Genomic DNA, 21,950 nt, shown 5'->3' on the forward strand with positions numbered 1-21,950 from the left:
AATCAAATCAAATAGGTATGGGGTTGCCAGATATAACACAGGACATTCAATTAAACTTAAATTTCAAATAATAAATCATTCATTTAGTACAAATATGTCCCAAATAGTTCACAAAGGCCAAATATTGCATGACACATCCTCATACTAATGAGTTACTCATTATTTATCTGAGATTCAAATTTAGGTATCCTACATTTGTATTCATAAAATCTGGCAAGTCTAATAAAAGCTGTTTACCTTGATATACATGGCCGACCCTGCCCACAAACATGTCAAAAATCTTAGTCAAGTTCATTTATCCATGAGAAAATGTCTATAGTCTTTCTGAGTTTTAAACCATAGTAGAAATAAACTTTTGTCCTTTAGCTGAATTGTCCTCCCTCTGGTCTCACCTTTTTCCATCCTGAATCTCTCATTTTTCTTCATAATTATAACACATCTGAAGGGTTGCATTTTTATTTGTGATAAAATCCATAGATACAATATACATACAGGTCACATAAAAATACATGACAGTGATAATTAAACCTAATATACAGTGACAGTATATTTAATCACTTTAAATCACACTTTAATCACACACTAAAGATTAAAGAACTGCACATTTATTGTATACAGTGTCACTAATGTTAGTGAATCTAATCTCTTCTAAGAAGCAGCTATTGCACAGAATATGTTTTAGCAGTTAGTGGAAACACATTAAAATTACTATTTATAGGACTACAACCTCAAAATACTCAATCACATACTATCTCATGCATTGGTTTACCACTTGATGAATGGCCCTGATTTACGACCTTTCAATAACATAGTAGGGAAAAGCAATAAGAAGCCCATTATTGCAGAAGCAATTATAGAAAACCACTTTGGAACAGTAGCACCATTCCACATTATAAAATGCACATTTGTTATGTTGCACCTTCCTGAGTTGAACTTTGAAAATGGTAGCCACACAAAATCCCAGAATGGGTGAACTCATCCCAGTCTGGGCCTTCACTGGTGGCTGTAGTAATCTTGACCATCATAGCTGTCATAGCCACGCCCTTTATAGTAGCTATACTCATCCTCATAGGCTCGATAATTGTCCCCACGAGGATCTCCGTTCTCACTTTCATAGATTTCATACCCATTGTCATACTCATTGGTGCCTGTTTGTTCATACTCCCCAGGGGTGGTGGTTTTCCCAAACGGTGGTGGGGTAGTCCCATAGACCTCCTGGTGTGGGGTTGTAGGTTTAAACCCACCATTTGGAGAAGTAGTGGTCTCTCCAGCCACAGTGATTCCTTCTGTATTGGCTTCAGTGACACTTTCTTCTTCGCCGTCTTCCTCTCCATTATCCCCACCACTGCTGCCATGGCCATTGTCTACCTCTGTGCTGTTGCTGCTGGTGCCATTTATGCCTTGCTCATTATCATCCACCTCTGCCTCATTTTCTTCCTCTTCTTCTTCCTCTTCTTCTTCATCACTCTCATCCTCTTTTGTAGCCTTCTTTCCTGTAGCCCCAGCCTATAAGGAAAAGTTTGAAAGAATTCAAATCTAGGTGTGAAAAACATAAAATTTAAGGCCATTGTTTCATCCAACACAAGCTTTCTGTACTGACATCTTTGTACTACATGTAATTTTGAATTGAAACCAGTTTAACTTACAAAAGAACTGGTGGAGGTTTTAAATTCAGAATTAGAACTTTTGTCATTAGATGCTGATGGAGAAAAAGCCACTTGATAAATAAGTCTTTTCTGTGGGAGATGCTTTCTATAACTTCGCTACCCGCTTTCTCTGCCTTGGAAACACAATGGTATCTCTCAGCACTTTTTATCCATTGTTAAGATGCTTGGCCTTAGTCTTCTGTGATAATGTTGAAAAGTCAGTGTAAGAACATGGGAAGACATCTTGCCTGGGAAAAGATCTCTCCTTATTTATTTGTAAACAGGGATATTGTACCCGCTCTTACTTTTTCATCAAGTTAATGAAGAGAATATAAAATACTGTATGTATAGTGTCAGGATAACCTCGAACTTCAGTAAAAAAGGAAAGCAGATTGAACATTTTGGAGGAATTATTACCTTCTTGGGAAGCCAGATGGCAGCTAGACCTATGTCTCCAGTTCCAGGTGTAATCTCTCCATAGCCAAGTGTGGTAGTGGAAAGGGTGGTGTTCTCAGCCTCTGATTCTTCGTCTTCGTTTTCATCAGAATCTTCATTCCCTTCATTGTTTCCTTCTTCATTTGAAGTCTCCTGTTGAAAATGTCCAGAGCAAGAAAAAATTATTTTAGCTGAAAGATAACTCAAGATTTGTTGGAGTCATGAACCATTATTAGGAAAATAACAATGGCTGATGGTTTCCCTCAGCCGTCTGGTCGCCCAGTGTTGACACTTCTGCTTCCTCTTATGCCAGTTGCAGTTCTCACTTCTTGGAATTCAAAGTATTTTCACCCTGTTTACCTCACTATGGTGTGTTTTAGATATTCTGTATTCTACTTAATCAATTCAAAAATATTTATATAATAATTTCAGCACATCTGACTCTATGGTATCATACTATATATAGCTTAGGCTCTTGAAGTCTTATTAATAACTACTATGATTCAAAAGCAGAGACATTGCTTTGCCAACAAAGGTCCGTCTAGTCAAGGCTATGGTTTTTCCTGTGGTCATGTATGGATGTGAGAGTCAGACTGTGAAGAAAGCTGAGTGCTGAAGAATTAATGCTTTTGAACTGTGGTATTAGAGAAGACTCTTGAGAGTCCCTTGAACTGCAAGGAGATCCAACCAGTCCATTCTGAAGGAGATCAGCCCTGGGATTTCTTTGGAAGCAACGATGCTAAAGCTGAAACTCCAGTACTTTGGTCACCTCATGCGAAGAGTTGACTCATTGGAAAAGACTCTGATGCTGGGAGGGATTGGGAGCAGGAAGAGAAGGGGATGACAGAGGATAGATGGCTGGATGGCATCACCGACTAGATGGACGTGAGTTTGAGTAAATTCCAGGAGTTGGTGATGGACAGGGAGGCCTGGCGTGCTGCAATTCACAGGGTCTCAAAGAGTCGGACACGACTGAGCGACTGAACTGAACTGAACTGATGACATAATAGTACATTAATTATTGTATTTGATGACAAATAAGCTGAGAAATTTAGACTTATTTTCTTATTCCCTAGAGTAGCCTTGTAAGGTAAGATTATTACTTACACTCTTTAGAAAAGGAAAGTGAGCTTGGATAAATTAAATAATTAACTAAATTCTTATGGTGAATGATGAAACTGTATCTTTCTAACTAAAAGAAAAATTGAGCCCTTTTATTGTACCATGATGATTTTTGATGAGGAGGAGGATTTATGTGAATTGCTGACACTAAATCTAGGATGTTTTTATTTTAAGGAATTTTTTTTTATATAGAACCCCTTCTCTTCAAACAAGTTAATTGCATGTCTTATGTACTATAAAAAAAAGAAGTGAATGTATTTCATTTACTTTCAAGAGTATTTAAAGGAAAAGAAATATATTAAATTCAAACTCCATCTGCTAACTCCAATAAATTCTTACTAATGTATTATGTTATTGTAGGAAGATGTTTTCTAAAAATTACTACTTCTCTATGAATATTTTTATCATCTTCAGTATTTTACTGTTTTGTCTTTACTCCATGTTGTTAGGCAATAAACTGTAGACTGAGTTAATCTCCCAAAGTAATTCATAGCTAGTATTGAAAGTCAGGAATTCATACACAGAGAATTTATTTAGTTTAAATGAGTACTAGAAAAGTGAATTTATTTCAATGCATTTTTAAAGAGATTGTATGTTAGGATAACTTTTAACTAGGCATCTTATATTTTAAGACTTCAAAACAAACAAACAAAAGCCACATTTAGCTTTTCTTATTACTAAAAAAACTATGTCTGTTTCATAGATATGTAAATTTTACTGTTTCAGTGAATGCTTGGGACTACTAGAGTCCACCTTAAAACAGTCTCCAAGCTAACTTTGTCAAATATTCCACAAACATCATACTGTTTATTTACTTTTTCATGTTTATATGCTTTAGTCCAACAGACTAAACCTTTTAGGGGAGAAAGAGGAAAGCTTTTTTGGGTAGGAAAATACACAGATTGGGTCCTTCACACTTGTTTCACAAGTGAAAATCTGAGGTCCAGTGGGACAAATGACTACATGAGGTCAAAGACATGGCAGCTCATTAGCAGCAGGGTCGTGACCACAGACCCAGACTCCCAATTCGTAGGATTCTCTATTTTCTCCTACGACACCCTTTCTTTTTCTGGTACTTATTTAAGGTTGTTCTGCTGCAATGACTTAAAAAGGAAAGTAGGTCAAACTTTTGATGGATGTATGTGTGTTAGTCGCTCTGTCATGTTCAACTCCTTGCATCCCCATGGACTATAGGCTACCAGGCTCCTCTGTCCATGGAATTCTCCAGGTAAGAATATTGGAGTAGATAGCCATTCCCTTCTCCAGAGGATCTTCCTGACCCAGGGATCAAACCCAGGTCTCCTGCATTGCAGGTGAATTCTTTGCCATCGGAGCCACCAGGGAAGCCCCAGGCCTCAAATATCTTTTTGAATAGAAAAATTAGCAGTCATTTGTACTTGAGTGTATTATTAACCCACTAGAATGACTAAAATGACTGAAAGAAACATGTGTTGATGAGAATGTAGAGTTGATGGAATGCTCCTATAGGGATAGTGGGAGTTTATATTAGTATCTCGGCTGTGGGAAGCTATTGGTGACATCTCCTCAGGATGAACATATGCAGACCTTTCAACATACACATTTCATGTCTAGGTAAAGTGGCCTCCAGAAATGAATGCATATGTTCATCAGAAGGAGTACTAGAACATTCACAGCAGCACTCTTTGGTCATAGGCCAAATCTGAAAACTCCTTAACTGCCCATCAACAGGAGGTTAGCACATTGTGATACACAGACATGATGAAATACTGATATTGAGAACAAATGATTTGCAACTACAGAATCATATGGGTCAGTCTCTGAAGCTAAGAGTGAAAGAGGCTACATGTACAAGAGTATATGCTGCATGATTCCATACATATATGTGTGTATATGAATGAAACACTGAGCCAAAAACAATCTTTCTGATAGGAGTCATCATAGCATTTGCCCTTGGTGGGGGTTGGTTAATGAATGGAATGGAGCACAAGGCATGTGCTGCTTTTTCTATAGGTTCTGAGTAATACTTAAGGTGTTCAATTTCTGAAATTTCAATCATCAACAAACTTATGATAATTGTGTTATGTATATTGAAAGTGAAAGTCGCTCAGTTGTGTCTGACTCTGTGACCCCATGGACTAGTCCATGGAATTCTCCAGGCCAGAATAGTGGAGTGGGTAGCCTTTCCCTTCTCCAGGGGTTCTTCTCAACCCAGGGATTGAACCCAAGTCTCCCACATTGCAGTCTGATTCTTTACCAGCTGAGCCACAACAGAAGCCAATGTGTCAATAAAACTTTAAAAGATGAGACTGGATAATTTAGGAGAGGGGAAAAAAAATGTGTAATCATGAAGTAGAAAATATGCCTAAGCACCTGATCCTGGAACTACAATTCCTGGGGACTCTGTATTTAACCTAAATTGCCAGTGAAATTTTAGAGAAGAGATGGGGAAAAAAGAAGTTCTAAATTATCTTCAGGATGGAAGACTACAAGTTTTATTCACACCGTTTTCCATTAACACTTTGGATGAATGGTCTTTGGAGCATTTATTCCTCTGAAGTTCTAAAACCAAACCACCAAATATTGACTTGGCACTAAATACGTATAAGAAACTGAGCTGGGCAGCGTGAAGAGATGCAAAAGAGATTACAACACTGTTCATCCTCAAAGCAGGGGATGTAACCTGTGGTCTCAAGTGTCCTGGTTCATGGGGAGTTTGCAGATAAGTTCTGAGAGGACTAGAAATGTTCACAGACTGTTGGGAAAATATTGAGTAGGTGAGATTTCATCAGAGTCCTGAAGGACTCTTAATCTTCCTCCATCCCCAACCACCATTACAACAAATGAAGAACCATTGCCAAAAGGTATGCAATCCAATTGGGAAGTCTAGCTGGTACGGCAATTTTACAGTCACTGTACAGCAAACAGCTGTAGTTAAATGGATTACCCTAACTTAGTTCTTGTGTAAGATTAGTATGTGGAACTCCAGGCAGTAGGTGGCATTTTTCCTGGTACTGGCTTGACATTCTTGTAAGGTCTTCCTTTAAAAGCTATTGGGTTAAATTATGGTACTGAAAATGTTATTTTATGGTTCAAAAAATTAAACTAATTATTTGTCACTTTTAAAGTTCCCACACCACTTTGTTTTCAGGATAGCAGAATTTATCCATGATCCATTTTGGACTGTCATTGTGCCTTCATAAATAGCACCTAAGAATACCTGAATTTAGAAGGTTCTCAAACCAGTGGATAGCTATAATTGACTATCCAGGAAAATGTACCTAAATAGTAGTTTGCATGGGCAAGGATATCAGCTGTAAACATGTTAGTACAATTTCCAGGTTATGTAGATGAATTTTAGCCATGAACTACACTAATTTGTAGTACTTTATAGGAAGATATTTCTACATCTTGGCATTTCTGCAAGGACATGAATTTTATTATTAGACAAAAAGACATATGAAATTCCAATTAAAAAGAACAACCCTACTGTGTGAGTCAAGAAGGGCAGATGAGGCACTTCCCTGGTCCAGTGATTAAGAATCTGCCTGCCAATTCAGGGGACACGGGTTCGATCCCTGGTCTGGGAGGATCCCACGTGCCACAGGGCAACTAAGCCCATGGACCACAACTACTGGGCCTGCTCACCGCGACAAGAGAAGCCACCACAATGAGAAACCCGAGCGCTGCAACTGGAGTAGCCCCACTCACAACTAGAGAAAGCCTGCACACAGCAACAAAGATCCAGCACAACCATAAATAAATTAACATTAAAAAAAAAGAAAGGCAGATGAATCACAGTAACACTGTAGAGAATCTAAGACTTTTTTATACTACGCACTCATCAAATTGAATTTTTAAAGTTCAGTCCTTATTAACTAGTGCAATACATAAAACAAGTATTGCACTAACTTTAGGATCATTATGTATTTATCTTTTATCATCACACTCTGTCCATCTATAAATGTAAATAATGCTTTCTTCCTTTTTTTCAGAATCAACATTTCTTCACTTAAAATAGAGATACTTTTGTATTCATGTACCACTTACAGGTAACTTTAACCCCAAATTGTAATAGTGTTTTAAACAGGTCGTTTTAGTTAATTTTAATTTAAATAATATCCCCCTTCTCCAAAATAGAAGACTGGGGGCAATTGGTAAGCTGGAAATGGCTATTTGCTGAGTCTAAGCTGCAGGAAACCAGTTTTCTATTTATTTTGTGCTGCCTGGTTTGTTATGGGAAAAAAAAAAGACTGAAGAAATTCCTTACCTCTTCTTCCTCTTCCTCTTCTGAGCTATCACCATTTCCATTTTCTTCAGATGAGTCACTACTGCTCTAAAAAATATGTATACATGAATTCATACACATATGAATATAGGTACATATATATTTATTTACTTAGAACAGTTCTCAGCTACTGTGAGAAAGATATGAGGAGACTAGACATATATGAAATGAGGTTAGAGAAAAACGGGAATTTTACAGTGACCAGGATATGCTTTGAAATACTCCATTTTTAACTTCGAAAGTATTGACAATATATTGAAACATTTTGTATGTAAAAACTAAGCAATGAATGGCAGAATGACTTAGCTCTGAGAGAATGAGAGGATTATCTGGTCCAATTTTTTTATTTTACAGAAAAGGAATCTGAAGCTCACAATGGCTGAATTCTCCAACCCGTTCAAGGCAAATCTTAAGCTATAACATAGGTATCATTGTTTCATTTTCTTTATAAAATATGAATGAAATGATAATTAGACTTATTACAAAATATAAGTTTTTGTGTGCTAAGTCTCTTCAGTCTTGTCTGACTCTGTGTGACCCTATGGACTGTAGCCCGCCAGGTTCCTCTGTCCATGGGATTCTCCAGGCAAGAATACTGGAGCGGGTAGCCACACCGTCCTTCAGGAGCTCTTCCCAACCTGGGTATCTAACCTGTGTCTCCTTTTCTCCTGCACTGCAGGCAGGTTCTTTATCAGTAGCACCACCTGGATGATTTTCTTAAATGATGAGTTCTCCTGGTGAATTTAAATTAGACTTTGACTTGAAATTAAATTTGCATATAATTTTAGTACCTTTTAATCTAATTAAAGCCATTCCTAAATTGAAGTGTGTGTATGTCTATAAAACTTTATGAGAGAAAAATTCATATGAGAGATATGTTATATAAGAAGAGAAATTAATTTACCTATTTAGGAAATTTATGAGTACCATTTCTCTAGAAAGCTCAATATTGAATGAGAATAAATGAAACCAAGGAGTCTATATAAAAATAAAATTTAATGAGCTTTGCTATGTTTTTTAAAATATTTATTTTTGTATTTATGTATTTATGTATACATAAATATTTATGTATATTTACAGTTCTTAGTTGTGGCATGTAGGGCCACAATCCCTGACCAGAGATTGAACGCAGGCCTCCTGCATTGGGAGTTCAGAGTCTTAGCCACTGGGCCACCAGAGAGGTCCCAACTTTGCTATTTTTTAAAAGGAAATGGTAATCCCAATTGAATTTTCCTTCTTTTTCTGCAACCACTATTTCTCCTTGGTATAAGTAAAAGCCCAACATAAGATTCTATCATTTTCTGCCCTGAAAATTTATCTTTGATTCTGGTGACTTGTGAAGTACGGTGGGTCTTAGAAAACATAGCTATAGAAGAACCTTAGGGTGAGAGATCGGTTGAGGGAATATTTATGTCCCAGTACTGCTCAGGTCTCTGCCTATTGGGCTCATTCTTCAGGTGGCCACACCATATACCAAAGGAAAGGAATGCTTCTCCCCTTGAGCCAGGAATAACCTTGGGTGGAAAAGAGAACAATTAGACTGACTCTTCCACTGCCATGACCTTAATGGCTGTGCCTTCCCTAGCCAGAGGTGAAAAAAGCATAAGGTTCTATTGAAACTATTTCTATTTGTTAGTTAAATTATATATAGAGAGAACAGCTTATTTGTGTAGCATATTTTGTCTCAGCAGGAGTGGTTTTTTAAATGTAATTAAGATTTATTCAATTTTCATACAACAGCAGGATAAAAATTCTATTCAAGTTCCCATAGACTATAAACCAGGAAACTCTGGAACTTATCCAGGGACATAAAACAAGTTACAAAAATTTCATGGTCTAAAGGTGTTGAAATCATACTCAGTGGGAGTGTTTTAATCATTTTACAAGCTTCCTCACCCCTAGCTTTCATTCTACTTCAACCACATCACTCTTCAATTAGTATCTACGTAAGGACAATTTAAAAACTGCTTGAAATGCCTTGAAGCCTCAGCATTTTATTTTCCTTTCTTTCAATTAGGCCTTATTACCAAGTTGTTACTAAGTCCTATGGATCCTTCTGGAAGTCTTTCATATACTCCTTCCAACCTCTATCCTTACTGGATTTATTCAATTCCAGAAGACACATTCCAGGTGTTGTACTGATAATCAGAATCATAGCAAGAGAAGAAGTTGGAAATATGGGCAGTTTTTCCACATCAAGTACTGTAATAACTGAAATGAGTCTGATAAAAGAAATATAAGATAAAGTCCTTGCTGTCTAAGAGTTCACACACTAATCAAATGTTTTAATCATAAAAAAAAAAGTTTCCTTTTTTTAAGGAATTAAAAATTAAATTAGGGTATTAACCTTATTTACGGAGAAGGCAATGGCACCCCACTCCAGTACTCTTGCCTGGAAAATCCCGTGGGCGGAGGAGCCTGGTAGGCTGCAGTCCAAGGGGTCACTAAGAGTCAGACACGACTGAGCGACTTCACTTTCACTTTTCACTTTCATGCATTGGAGAAGGAAATGGCAACCCACTCCAGTGTTCTTGCCTGGAGAATCTCAGGGATGGGGGAGCCTGGTGGGCTGCCGTCTATGGGGTTGCACAGAGTTGGACACGACTGAAGTGACGTAGCAATAGCAAAAAAACCCTTATTTATACTTCCATTTCTATAGCCAAGCAGATAAACTGCAATAGGTTGATAGCCTGGCAATCAATATATTTCATGCATATTGGTATTTTGGAAATGATTGTATATAAACAAAGATTCCATCTGAATATAACATGAATGTCAAAGCCAACGAAGCTTAATGATTTTGGGGGTGATAATCTGGGTACTAGATACTTAATAGACTTAAGAAAATGAGTAATTAAGAGCTATGGAAGCATATAAATAGACATGCAAGGAGAAACATCTTGGAAATCAAACTTTGTAAAGTGGAACAGTAGATCATCAGTACTAGCTCAGACTGTTAGATTGCAAGATATATTTATTGGATTCTATTTTACTTATTTAATTAATTTAGTTTTTCTTTTTTAAAAAAAATTTTGTTGGAGTATAGTTGATTTACAATGTTGTGTTATGAATTCTATTTTAAAACAACTCTCTTATTTACAAATTCTGCATTGCTTGAGATAGACCTATCTGCATACAGTCTGTAGCAATTTTGAATATTAAAGATCCGCTTAAAGATCTATGAAGTTTGGGTCTATCAATAAGGAAAAATATAACCTTTCCTAATATCTTTTCAGTGTGGACATTTGAATTGGACCGCATGTATATATCTGTAAAATTTTCTAGATAGGAATATCTCTATATGATATTTTAGAAAAGTTGAGGAAGTGGTCCAAAATTTGAATGTATTATCATTTAGTTTAAGAAAGACAACGAAATTTCAAATGAGCACTGTTATATTTATGGGCAAACCAAAGAATGGAAGGCAATTCTGAAAACCCACAATGCTTGTATCAACCATGCTCATATTTCTGCGGCTACACACATTCCCCATAATTATTATGGTGCTAGAAATACTTTAAAATGATCATTTCCTATCATTGTATGAGTTAGAAATGGGTTAGCTCAACATATGGCAGGATGTTATGCCAAGCCACTGTGCTGAGGCATAGTTTTCGGCGTCCTGACTGCTTTTAGTGTCTCAGAAGTCCTGGGTCAGATGGTGCATAATTGGTGCCCTGAACCCAAACTGTACAGTAATAAAAATAGCACAATGCTGGTTTGTTGTCTATTTAAAATCAGCACCACACCCTCTAGTTTTCAGAACCCTCTTCACAGGTAGTAACCCAGTATAAACAGAAACTCTTATTTTTAGTGGTTAGTTATTTTTTGTTTGTTTACAAATTTTAAGAATGTTTTGTTTTTCTCACAAGTTTTTTAGTTCGCTTCATGAATTTTGCATTCTTGAGCCATTCTTATTCTAGTGAATTACACAGGTCAAAGGTTAAGAAAATCTTGAGCAAACCACAGATTATCAGGAATTTTGTAATGGTCTTTGTTGTTTATGAATTCATTTCCCTGTAAATTAAAGGACTCTATGTTATTGGATATAAAACAGCTATATGACAGTATTGAATCTACATAAAATGGCAGTTCATGGCTGCATCACTGACTTAAATGTCAACAGCTGATAAAATTGTCCACTTTGTCAGTGAATTAGTCAAAACACCTGAACTCGATCTTCTGTGGCGTGTGCTTTCATTATATCATTCTAGACTGGGCCCAAATGAGTTTATTCTCTGTGCGTGTATAGCTCTGCTTTATAAGAAACCTTGGGAAGAAACTTTATTGTATTAAAAACAGACTGCTTTAGCAAGTGGTCTTTCTGGCTGAATTTCAGTGAGAGTTGAATTTTCAGTGTTTTGAGTTAAATTCAATCCCTTTTCAATTATAAGGAGTGAGAAAAAATTAACTTTTATACTTACTTGAACTGCAAATCGTTTTAGAGCAGGATAAAAGTAGCCATGCTTATAAACATAGTATTGGGGCCTGTACTTAAATACCTGCATGAACACAATAAATGATATATTCATATTTCATGTACAATAAATCTAGAGTAAGTGTAGTCAAACCAAGGAATTATGCTAAAATTAATTACCCCATTTTCTTCAGAATCCTCTAATTTGGCTCTTCGATTCAAATTTTTCATCTGTTTAAAAGAGCAATCAATTATTATATATTCTCTCTTTAATATCAAAAGACAAAAAATGGAAGTAGCTATAGGTTTTTAGTAAAGAACTTACTGAAAGAGCACAGGCCATTCCCAAAATGCTGAGCAAAATTAAAACCGTCTTCATTTCGGTGATTGCTACTGGAATTAATGAAGTGGTAAAGTTAATGAGTAAAACTAAGAATGTACCTTTTCTTCACATACTTCACATACTAGGAGATGTATTTAATTTGTTTTCATTTTTTGTCCAATTAAAGTTTTGACTAACTAGGACCAAATTTCTGCTTTTGTTTTAAAATTTTCCTTCTATGTATGTGGTAGAAGATAGACTTTATCCATCTATTTGAATAATCATGAGTTCCATATTTGGTTTTGACCTATCTGATCTGATTTGTAAATGAATATCCATTGCATCACTGCCAGAGTTTGAATGCTTAGTGTGTTTCACACTGGGGTAAGGAGGCCTTATAATACCATTGACATGGAACACCAACTGGTGTAGTTATGTGACCTGTTTGTATTGTTTATAATTAAAAACTAAGGAAAAATTTGAATACATTTGAATGATTACTTTTATGCCAGTTATCCTACAGGCTCTTTCCAGCATTTATATAGCTTTTAAACTAAAAGTTTGTTTGTACTATGAAGACTAAGAGCATTTTTCCATGGGTATCTTAGAATACTTGAATTTTTATGTGTGTGAAAAATCCATGATATGTGAAATATTATTCTCACAACGTATAGCACCCTAACATCCATATTTAAGGAAGAATCTATGAGAAAAGTTATCCGAGTTCATCTTGGGTATCAGAGGCAAATTTCCTCAAATTACATTGTTCTCCAGTTCCATTTAAGCTTATAATCACTGGTGTGGGAGATTGTTATGGAATGGACGTGGGCCTTTCCAGGGTCAGGGTAATAGTCAAGTCAATTCTATGGAGGAATAGAAGATGCAACTCTCTTGCATAGAAGATCCTACTCAGAATAGGAGTAGTTTGTAAGCAGTCATGGGGTTTCAGCCTTGCAAAGATCTCAGTTCCACATAGATTTCTCACAGGTAAAGGAAAGCAATGGTGAAATCCTATCCTAATTTTATTTTGTTTGATAAAAATCCTAATTTAATAAAAGTTGAACAAACTTTGCTGAAAGCCACCAACACACTTAACTGAGAGAGTTCTCCTCCAGAGTGACAGCTTTGGCAATGCTTAAGAGCAGTATGTAATGGTGATCAGAATTTCCCCATAAATACACTGGGAGAAGTAATATTTAAAATGTATGAAATCCATGTCATATACTATATCTGAAAATAGACTCTGCATTTTATCATCACTGGTCATGATTTATCACATCCTTATTGAGTATCTGAAGCTAAAATGAACATTACACAGGGGAAGGGTTAGAGGCCTGGAAAAGCTGTCTTGGATCCTCTGTCGCCTGTCTTTGTGGTAGAGTGGGTCTTTGATTTTGTTGCTTGTTAACTTGCTCACAGTCCTGTCTACTTTAGTTCTTGATGGCCACATGGGAATAAAGAGGCTTTCCCCTGAAGGGGACTTGTCTGTTTGAGAAGCTTTCATTGCTATTGAGGTTCTCTGAATAATACTTTGAATTTGGCCGTTCTTGATGGAGCCCACCAACAAACAGGAAGATTACTGCTCTGTAGCTGTATGAAAAGAGTTGGAATAATTACAGTATCTTAAAGAGCTAAAAATGTAAATACATAAAACTGTAGAAAGATTTTGGAGTATAAAATTTCTCATAACAAACCTTAAAAACAACTAGATGAAAATATAACAGGAATAATATAAAAAGAACCAAGTGACTCACCTAGGCAGCAATCGGCTGCCTACATAAATCTCATTTTATTTACTTTGTGATTCATCAAGAGCAAAAGACCTCTATAGTGCCCACTACTAACCCGGACAACAATTCCAAAAATTTTAAAGGACTGTTTTGATAATCTAATTGCAAGTTTTTATTGGGAAGAGTATGATAAACTAACAGCATCATTTATTTCCCTAGTACTATGCATTTTTTCATTCGGATTTTAGAGCTATAAGATGTTAACACTTTGAAACCAAATACATATTTTGGAAAATATTGTTTATAACTGAAGTACAGACTAGGGAACTGATGGAGAAATCAACATACATCAAGGCACATTTATAAATGCAAAATGGTATTCCAGTTAGGTTACCTTGAATGCATTAGAATGAGTAAAAACAGTTATCTGTCAGGTACAGAGATAGAAAGTAGAAAGCATAATTTTCTAGTTAATGTATATAATAATAAGAGCTTATTTACAAGCACAGGTTAATAAACTTAGCTTTTTCAAAAGAATCTAAAACATGAGGTACTAGTTTAATGGTAAACAAGTGTTAGATTACATAGCAATTCTCTACAATGTGTTAATATCTATATTTAAATAGAATGTTCAAAACCAAGCCCAGAGATGTGAAATGCAGAGTGCCTGATTTATAAGATAATGAAGTTGTTATATTAAACCTTACCTTTTGCAGTGCTGGAGTGAGAAGGCAGGCTCCCAGGAGTGAGTGACACAGATTGAATACTCTCTCTGCCCTCTCACTCACTCATTCACTTGCTCTTGTGGGCTATAAACTCTTTTTTGCCTTCCCACAGCCAATCACTGTCATGGCCAAAGTGATGTCAGAATGTGGATTCTCACCAGAAAACTCCCGAACTTCCACACTTTCTCAACACACAAGCTCAGTTGAATAAACATGAACTGTGGTTCTGTGCCAAGAGGTTTGCATTGTGGAATTTAATTGAAGGTTAAGATGAAGATGAATAGTTTGAATTCTGAATATATATAAAAATATACTAGATTTGAATTAAAATAAATAGCAAGAGATTTAACTATTTAAAATTTTCATAATTATACAAATTTTCACTATGTTTAAAGGAAGGAAAACTTACTGTAATCAGATACAATCCTACATTATTAGTTTAGTAAAAAAAGAAAAACTAATAAAAGACAGGAGCTAATAAGCAATTAATACTTTAAAATCAATTATATTATTCAAATAGTGACTCATAAATTTGGTATAATTAATTTCCTGAGATATATTGCTGAGTATAAAATTTATACTAAGTTTTTGAGAATCCTGCTACTGAGAAGCAGGTTGCACTTTTTGCTTTGTAAAATAAACTACTTTAGACTATCTACTTATATGGTCTTTTTCCGTTGTGCAAGAAATGTCACCTCAGTGTATTTTCTTGGGCTTCCGTATACCTCTTTTCGGTTCATTTTCACATTTAATTTTTTTCCCGTGGTTATAGAAAACAATGATTAGAGCTGGCAAGGGTGAGCTGTTGTTATAGAAATGATTCAGGGAAACCAGACACACAAGAAACTGATTGATAAACTAAAGTACTGAATTTTTTAATTTGCAAAGAGAAACTTAGCTAAATAGCTTGCATATTCTGCTTGTCCAGTCATCAAACCTTCCTCTAACTGTGACGTCTACCTGAGAAACCAAAAATCAATAAATACTAGTTTTAAGCGTATGTGCCAGTCACCCTGTTAGATGCTTTGGATAAATTGTCTTTGGTTTCAGAAAAGTTGTTTAAAAGATATAGACTCATAGTAAAGACAAGTGGATAAGCTCTAAAAATTCAACTCAACCCCATCTTAGTTCAACTTGCCAAACTTTAAATTACTAAACTGTCCACTGACCCAGGACAATGGAAAGCAAATGTTCCAGGATGGAGAGCCAAAAACAAGACAGATCCTGTCTTCGTCTTTAAAAATTTTAGAATCCGCCTCCATTGCAGGAGACACAGGTTCAATCCCTGGGTCAGGAAGATCCCCTGGAGGAGGAAATGGCAACCCACTCCAGTATTCTTGCTTGGAAAATCCCATGGACATAGGAGCCTGGTGGGCTACAATCCACGGGGTCACAGAGTCGGACATGACTGAGCAACTGAGCATGCATGCACGTGTAGATGGATCTGGGGCAGAGCAGTCAAAATATAGACAAGGTTTAGAGGTGCTATGAATGTATGGTGTTTTAATTCTAAGTGAAATGAGCAATGGAGCCGGGCTGTGACATCAGAATAGGAATTTACTATCCATAGATAAGATGTTATCAAGAAGGAAGAGAAAAAACATTCTTGGGAATGAGTTTAAAGGATATGGAAGCATACGGAAAACATACCAACAGCATCTAGTATTCACTGAGTTCTCTCATGCTAGTTCTTCATTTGTGCAATTTTACTTATCCTTCCCACACAGAAAACAATTCTACGAGATTATTCCCATCTACAGGTGAGGCAAATGAGGCCCAGGGATGGTAAGTATGCCCTGGGTTAGATGGCTAATAAATGGGGGAATCTAAGGACTAAAGTCAAGTCCAGTTCTAGAGTCTACTTTTAATCGCTATGTATCCTTGCTGGCACATTGAAAAAACTTCAGTGATTCAATAGATTGGAATATAGTGAGTGGATGTAGGGACAGATGAGGTTGGTCAGATAGGCAAAGGCCAGATGAGGGAGGGGGCTTAGGCTGCGCTAAGGGGTACAGACTCCACCGTGGAAATGAGAGAATCCCAAAAGATTAAAGCAGAAAAACAATATAGTTAGAATTGAAGTTTGGAAAAATCTTTTGTTGATAAGGAAGAGGTGGATTGAGGGAAGCGAGATTGTTGTGGAGGGGGGGAACTTCAAGAAGATATTTTAGTGGTCCAGAAAAGCAACAGTAAAAGTCTAAACTAAAGCAGTAGCAGTGGGGAATGGAAAGAATGGAGCAAAGAAAAGTGATGTTAAATAGATAAAAGTAATAGGACTCAGTAGAAGTAAGAGAAGTGGAGAAGATTGGGATGATTTCTGGATTTAGGGCTTGGGTAACTTTGAGAATTGGTGCAGCCACATCTCATGCAATTCCTAGCAGAGTTAATTGGTACAATATAATCACTCAGTAAGTTGTTAATAGTATAAGATACAATAAAAGGGGTTGAGAACTGAGAATCAAAAGACTGAAAGTTTGTTCTACCAACATGTGAACCACTTAACCTCAAGAAGACTTCAATTTAAGCCATCTTTTAAAAATAAGGGAATTTTCACACCAAAAAAGAACTAACCATCAGTCAGTTGGACCATCATTCCTCCATCACCTGTGGAGCATTCTTCCCAATCAGTAGGACTTGAACCTGATGAAATCTCTATACCTGGAGAAATTATAGGAAACAGATGACTATTTAAAATGACATCATTGGGATGCATTCAGCAAAGTTCAGAAAGTGGGAAAGTTTATCAAACATATTACCTGGCTTCTCTCTTATTAGCAGGAGAAATTGAAAAAAAGAGAGAGAAGGGAAAATATAGATTAAAAAGATTTCAGAGACAGTTCTAGAGAAATTATGAAACATAAATGTTGACAGCTAATTGCATATTTTGTGGTATTAAGAAATTATTGTTAAGTTTTATGTATAATGATATTATGTTTTTAGAAGAATTCTCATCTTTTAGAGATTCAATCTTAAAATATTCATGGATGAAACAGATACCACGGGGTGGGGAAAAAAGATGAAACAAGGTTGGCCATAAATTTATAATCATCAAATTGGTGATAAGTCAGTGGAGATTCATTATACTATGCTCTTCACTTTTGTATGTTTGTAGAGGTCTGTACATAGTTATTTTTTTAATGGAAATAATTGAACTAAGTGATCTTTAAGACTTTTCCTGTTTCTAATATTCTGTAATCTCTTATTTTCTATAAATTATTTAAGCTTGATATGTCCTTTCCAGGAACCCTCTAATCTAAATTGGCTGCATTTATTCATGCATGCTAGTTGGAACATTCTAAGGAGTGGTGCTAGAAAAAAAATCACAGATCCTTACTGCTTTTTTTTTTTTTAATCACGGCTGATCCAACAAAACTTTTTGTTGAAATCTCACTATCATAATGGTCTTTATTTAAACAGGTTGTTATGAACTGATTCTCTTAGATGCCACATGAATATACATTCATCTCATTGATGCCACAGCTAAGTTGCACTGTCTGATGAGTCGTTTCTGGAAAAACCCCACATTCATTGTGATGTACACTTCTTTCTTACCTGCCATGTTTACTCAGGTATCAAATCTTGTTAACGCTTCCTCCACAGTTTATTTGAAATCCACCCTCCCTCTTTTCTTATTGCTTCTGCCTTTGTTCAAGTTCTCATTACTTCTCGCCAGGTTATAGTAGTAATATTAGAATAGAATATTACTGTGGCCTATTTCTCCGTCCCCAGACTTCTGTGACCACAGGATTTAGAATCAAAGATTGAGCTGAAGTCCTGGTGTTGTCTCTTGCTAGTTTTTTACCTTGGGTTAAACTCTCTCAGTCTAAAAACTCTGCCCCTCAACTTTTCTTTCCAACATTGTTTATTACTTCTTGCCTGCTAGAATATAGAGTTCAAGATGCTCTGTATTGACTTATGAATAGCCAAGTCTAAGAAGTAGATGGCCACCTGATGCAAAGAGCTGACTCGTTGGAAAAGTCCTTAATGCTGGAAAAGATTGAGGGCAGAAGGAGAAGAGGGCAACAGAGGATGAGATGGTTGGATGGCATCACTGACTCAAGGGACATGAGTTTGAACAAGCTCCAGGAGATAATGAGGGACAGGGAAGCCTGGGGTGCTGCAGTTCATGGGGTCACAAAGAGTCGGATACAACATAGTGACTGAACAACAGCAACAACAAAGAAGAAGATAAATATTCTAAAACGTAGTTTCATGTGAAGTCTCTTTGCAGCTCTTAATTGAAATCTTAATAACCTAGAATTTTCTATTAGAAATGTCAAAGTTTTGTCTTCTCTATCAGAAAAATGCTAAAAATTCTGGGTGTGCCAACATTCTAGTTATTACTAAACCCTTCTACTGTTCCTTCCATGTCTCCCTCATCCACTCTTTCTCTCTGAAACCAAAGGTAGTATGTAGTTTGGACATCAACCCTCCCATCTACAGTGTTCTACTGAGCTATCTCACCATCAGCCTGGTTGCTCTTTGATACTTCATCATTGGACCCTTTTCTACCCAATCTAAGATATCATACCCCTTTAACCTTTTTATTTCCAGTATGCATTTTTGCCCTCCAACCAGGCTTACCTGTTCAACTTTTGCCTAATTTTTCCGTCATTATTTCTCTGGACTTTTATGTAATCAATCAATTGCTATCACTTATTGAATTATAAGCTTGGGTGGTGGGAGCCACTAGAGATACATTTATTTTGATTAGCGTTTATAATCCAATGAAGTTCTCCCTCCCCTCTTCTCTCCCAGGCCTCTCCTGTTTATGTGAAAGTCAAGTATTGCTTTTCCTAACCACACTCAATTTCCCGGCAAAACTTTCACATATTCCATAGCCAGAAAAAAACAAATACCAAACTGTACCTAGTATAAATTCCTATTTAAGAACCATCATATTCTCTTGTGTGGTACTGTTGGTGGTGATGTGTGTCCATGTCATCTGTTTTTTATTGTGAGATTCTAGAGGGCAAGGACTATATCTATTTAAATTGCTATTTACAGAGTCAGGAAAACCACATCTATGGTTATTTACATGAGACTGGATGTTCTCATATCTTCTGACATCAGGTGAACAATAATGAGATGTATCAATGAATTCCTTGTCCTTTCTAAAGGAGAAGGCAAATATGTTAGCACACAATGCTATTAGCAGACGGTAAACTAGTTAAACCAAGAATACTTATATACTGTTCTCTATGTTGTGGTTCCTGTCTCCAAGGGAAAGTTTCTGAATTTGTCTCCTTCCAAATTTTGAATAAAAAAGATTTAGAAAAAGATAAATGAATGAAACTTAAATCTGGTTGGATCTCTCTACAGCCTTCCCTGGGAGTTTATCTCTCTAGTTTACCATCTACTTCTCCCTATTGGCTCTCTTTCACTGGAATTTAATGTTTGAGTTTCTTTCATAAAACAAAGAAACAAAACCCCCCTTCATCCATAATATTCCCACCTAGCTAGCTACTCATATATTTTTCTCTTCCTCTTCACAGTCAAGTTTCTTAAGAGATACCAGTATTTAATGATATAACTGCTTCACCTTCAGCTCATTTCTCAGCCCACAGCAGTGTGGCCTCTGCCCCCATAATTCTGTAGAAACTTAGCACGTAAATATTACCAATGACTTCATTCTGGTTAACCAGTGAGTTCTTGCTGGTTAGTTGTAGTGAGCACTTTTCAGTCCCTCTCCTAGGTAGCATCTATAGCAATTGATGCTGCTGACTATTTTCTCCTCTTTCAAAAGTTCTTTTTTTTTTTTTAATTTTTTTTTATTTTTAAACATTACAATATTGTATTGGTTTTGCCAAATATCGAAATGAATCCACCACAAGTATACATGTGTTCTCCATCCTGAACCCTCCTCCCTCCTCCCTCCCCATACCATCCCTCTGGGTCGTCCCAGTGCACCAGCCCCAAGCATCCAGTATCATGCATCGAACCTGGACTGGCGACTCGTTCCATGTATGATATTATACGTATTTCAATGCCATTCTCCCAAATCATCCCACCCTCTCCCTCTCCCACAGAGTCCAAAAGACTGTTCTATACATCAGTGTCTCTTTTGCTGTTTTGTACACAGGGTTATTGTTACCATCTTTCTAAATTCCATATATATACGTTAGTATACTGTATTGGTGTTTTTCTTTCTGACTTACTTCACTCTGTATAATAGGCTCCAGTTTCATCCACCTCATTAGAACTGATTCAAATGTATTCTTTTTAATGGCTGAGTAATACTCCATTGTGTATATGTACCACAGCTTTCTTATCCATTCATCTGTTGATGGACATCTAGGTTGCTTCCATGTCCTGGCTATTATAAACAGTGCTGTGATGAACATTGGGGTACACGTGTCTCTTTCAATTCTGGGTTCCTCAGTATGTATGCCCAGCAGTGGGATTGCTGGATCATAAGGCAGTTCTATTTCCAGTTTTTTAAGGAATCTCCACACTGTTCTCCATAGTGGCTTTACTAGTTTGCATTCCCACCAACAGTGTAAGAGGGTTCCCTTTTCTCCACACCCTCTCCAGCATTTATTGCTTGTAGACTTTTGGATTGCAGCCATTCTGACTGGCGTGAAATAGTACCTCATAGTGGTTTTGATTTGCATTTCTCTGATAATGAGTGATGTTGAGCATCTTTTCATGTGTTTGTTAGCCATCTGTATGTCTTCTTTGGAGTTCTACCTCCCTCCCACATACATGGTACTGCATTCTCCCGTTTCCTCTTTCCTCCCCACCTGCTATTTGTCAACTACTCTCATGCGCTCCTCTTTCTCTAGCTGTCTTTTAAATGTTATTTCCAGGTTTCTGTTCTTGTCCATCTCCTCTTCACATTCTCCAGAGTCTTTCTGGATGAGCTTTTTCATTCCCATAGTTTCACTTATCCATCTGCTGGGCTTTTTTTTTTTTTTAATTCAAATTTTCCTCTTGCCTTCAGGGTCATACATATCAAACTTATAATGGAAATATCCCCTTGGAAGTTCCCAGATTATCTCAAATTCCCAGATGCCCTTCTGTTTTTTTTTTTTTTTTTCCCAATTGCTCATACTAGAAATTTGATATCATCCTTGTCATGTATGTCCTTTACCCCACCCCCCCCCACTGTGGTCCTGTTAATTCCACACCCCTTAAATCTTACTTCCATTCACCTTCACTACAACTGTTATCTTACTTGACCACTGTTGTCTCACATGGGCTACTATAAGAACCTCTTTATTTTTCAAACCGTGGCCAAAATAAACTTTCTAAAATGCATTTTCAGTAATATATTTTCAACATCT

General features: G+C 36.6%; 1 protein-coding gene across 3 annotated transcripts; it reads right to left on the reverse strand.

The window, feature by feature from the left end:
- Positions 1-440: 440 nt before the first annotated feature.
- IBSP (integrin binding sialoprotein) lies at positions 441-14,747 on the reverse strand. Of its 3 annotated transcripts, none has more exons than XM_061419734.1 (7): positions 14,647-14,747; positions 12,213-12,280; positions 12,068-12,118; positions 11,895-11,972; positions 7,453-7,518; positions 2,064-2,234; positions 441-1,506 (listed from the first exon to the last, which is right to left on the reverse strand). In XM_061419734.1, exons 2-7 carry the CDS (start codon positions 12,264-12,266, stop codon positions 994-996), a joined length of 933 nt encoding a protein of 310 aa, XP_061275718.1. In that variant the 5' UTR covers positions 12,267-12,280; positions 14,647-14,747; the 3' UTR covers positions 441-993. The 3 variants fall into 3 exon arrangements, with proteins under 3 accessions (XP_061275718.1, XP_061275719.1, XP_061275720.1); XM_061419735.1 differs by having other exon boundaries at positions 12,213-12,277; positions 14,647-14,732; XM_061419736.1 differs by lacking the exon at positions 11,895-11,972.
- Positions 14,748-21,950: the final 7,203 nt, after the last annotated feature.

The sequence above is a fragment of the Bos javanicus genome, chromosome 6 (genome assembly GCF_032452875.1).
Source record: "Bos javanicus breed banteng chromosome 6, ARS-OSU_banteng_1.0, whole genome shotgun sequence".
Classification (NCBI taxonomy): Eukaryota; Metazoa; Chordata; class Mammalia; order Artiodactyla; family Bovidae; genus Bos; species Bos javanicus.

Coding starts and splice junctions, on each gene's coding strand:
- IBSP (XM_061419734.1), bottom strand. CDS start 12,266: ATGAAGACGGTTTTAATTTTGCTCAGCATTTTGGGAATGGCCTGTGCT. Junction 7,519..11,894: donor TAAAACGATTTGCAGTTCAA/GTAAGTATAAAA, acceptor CATATTTTTTAG/AGCAGTAGTGACTCATCTGA. Junction 1,507..2,063: donor CCATCTGGCTTCCCAAGAAG/GTAATAATTCCT, acceptor TTTTCCTTATAG/GCTGGGGCTACAGGAAAGAA.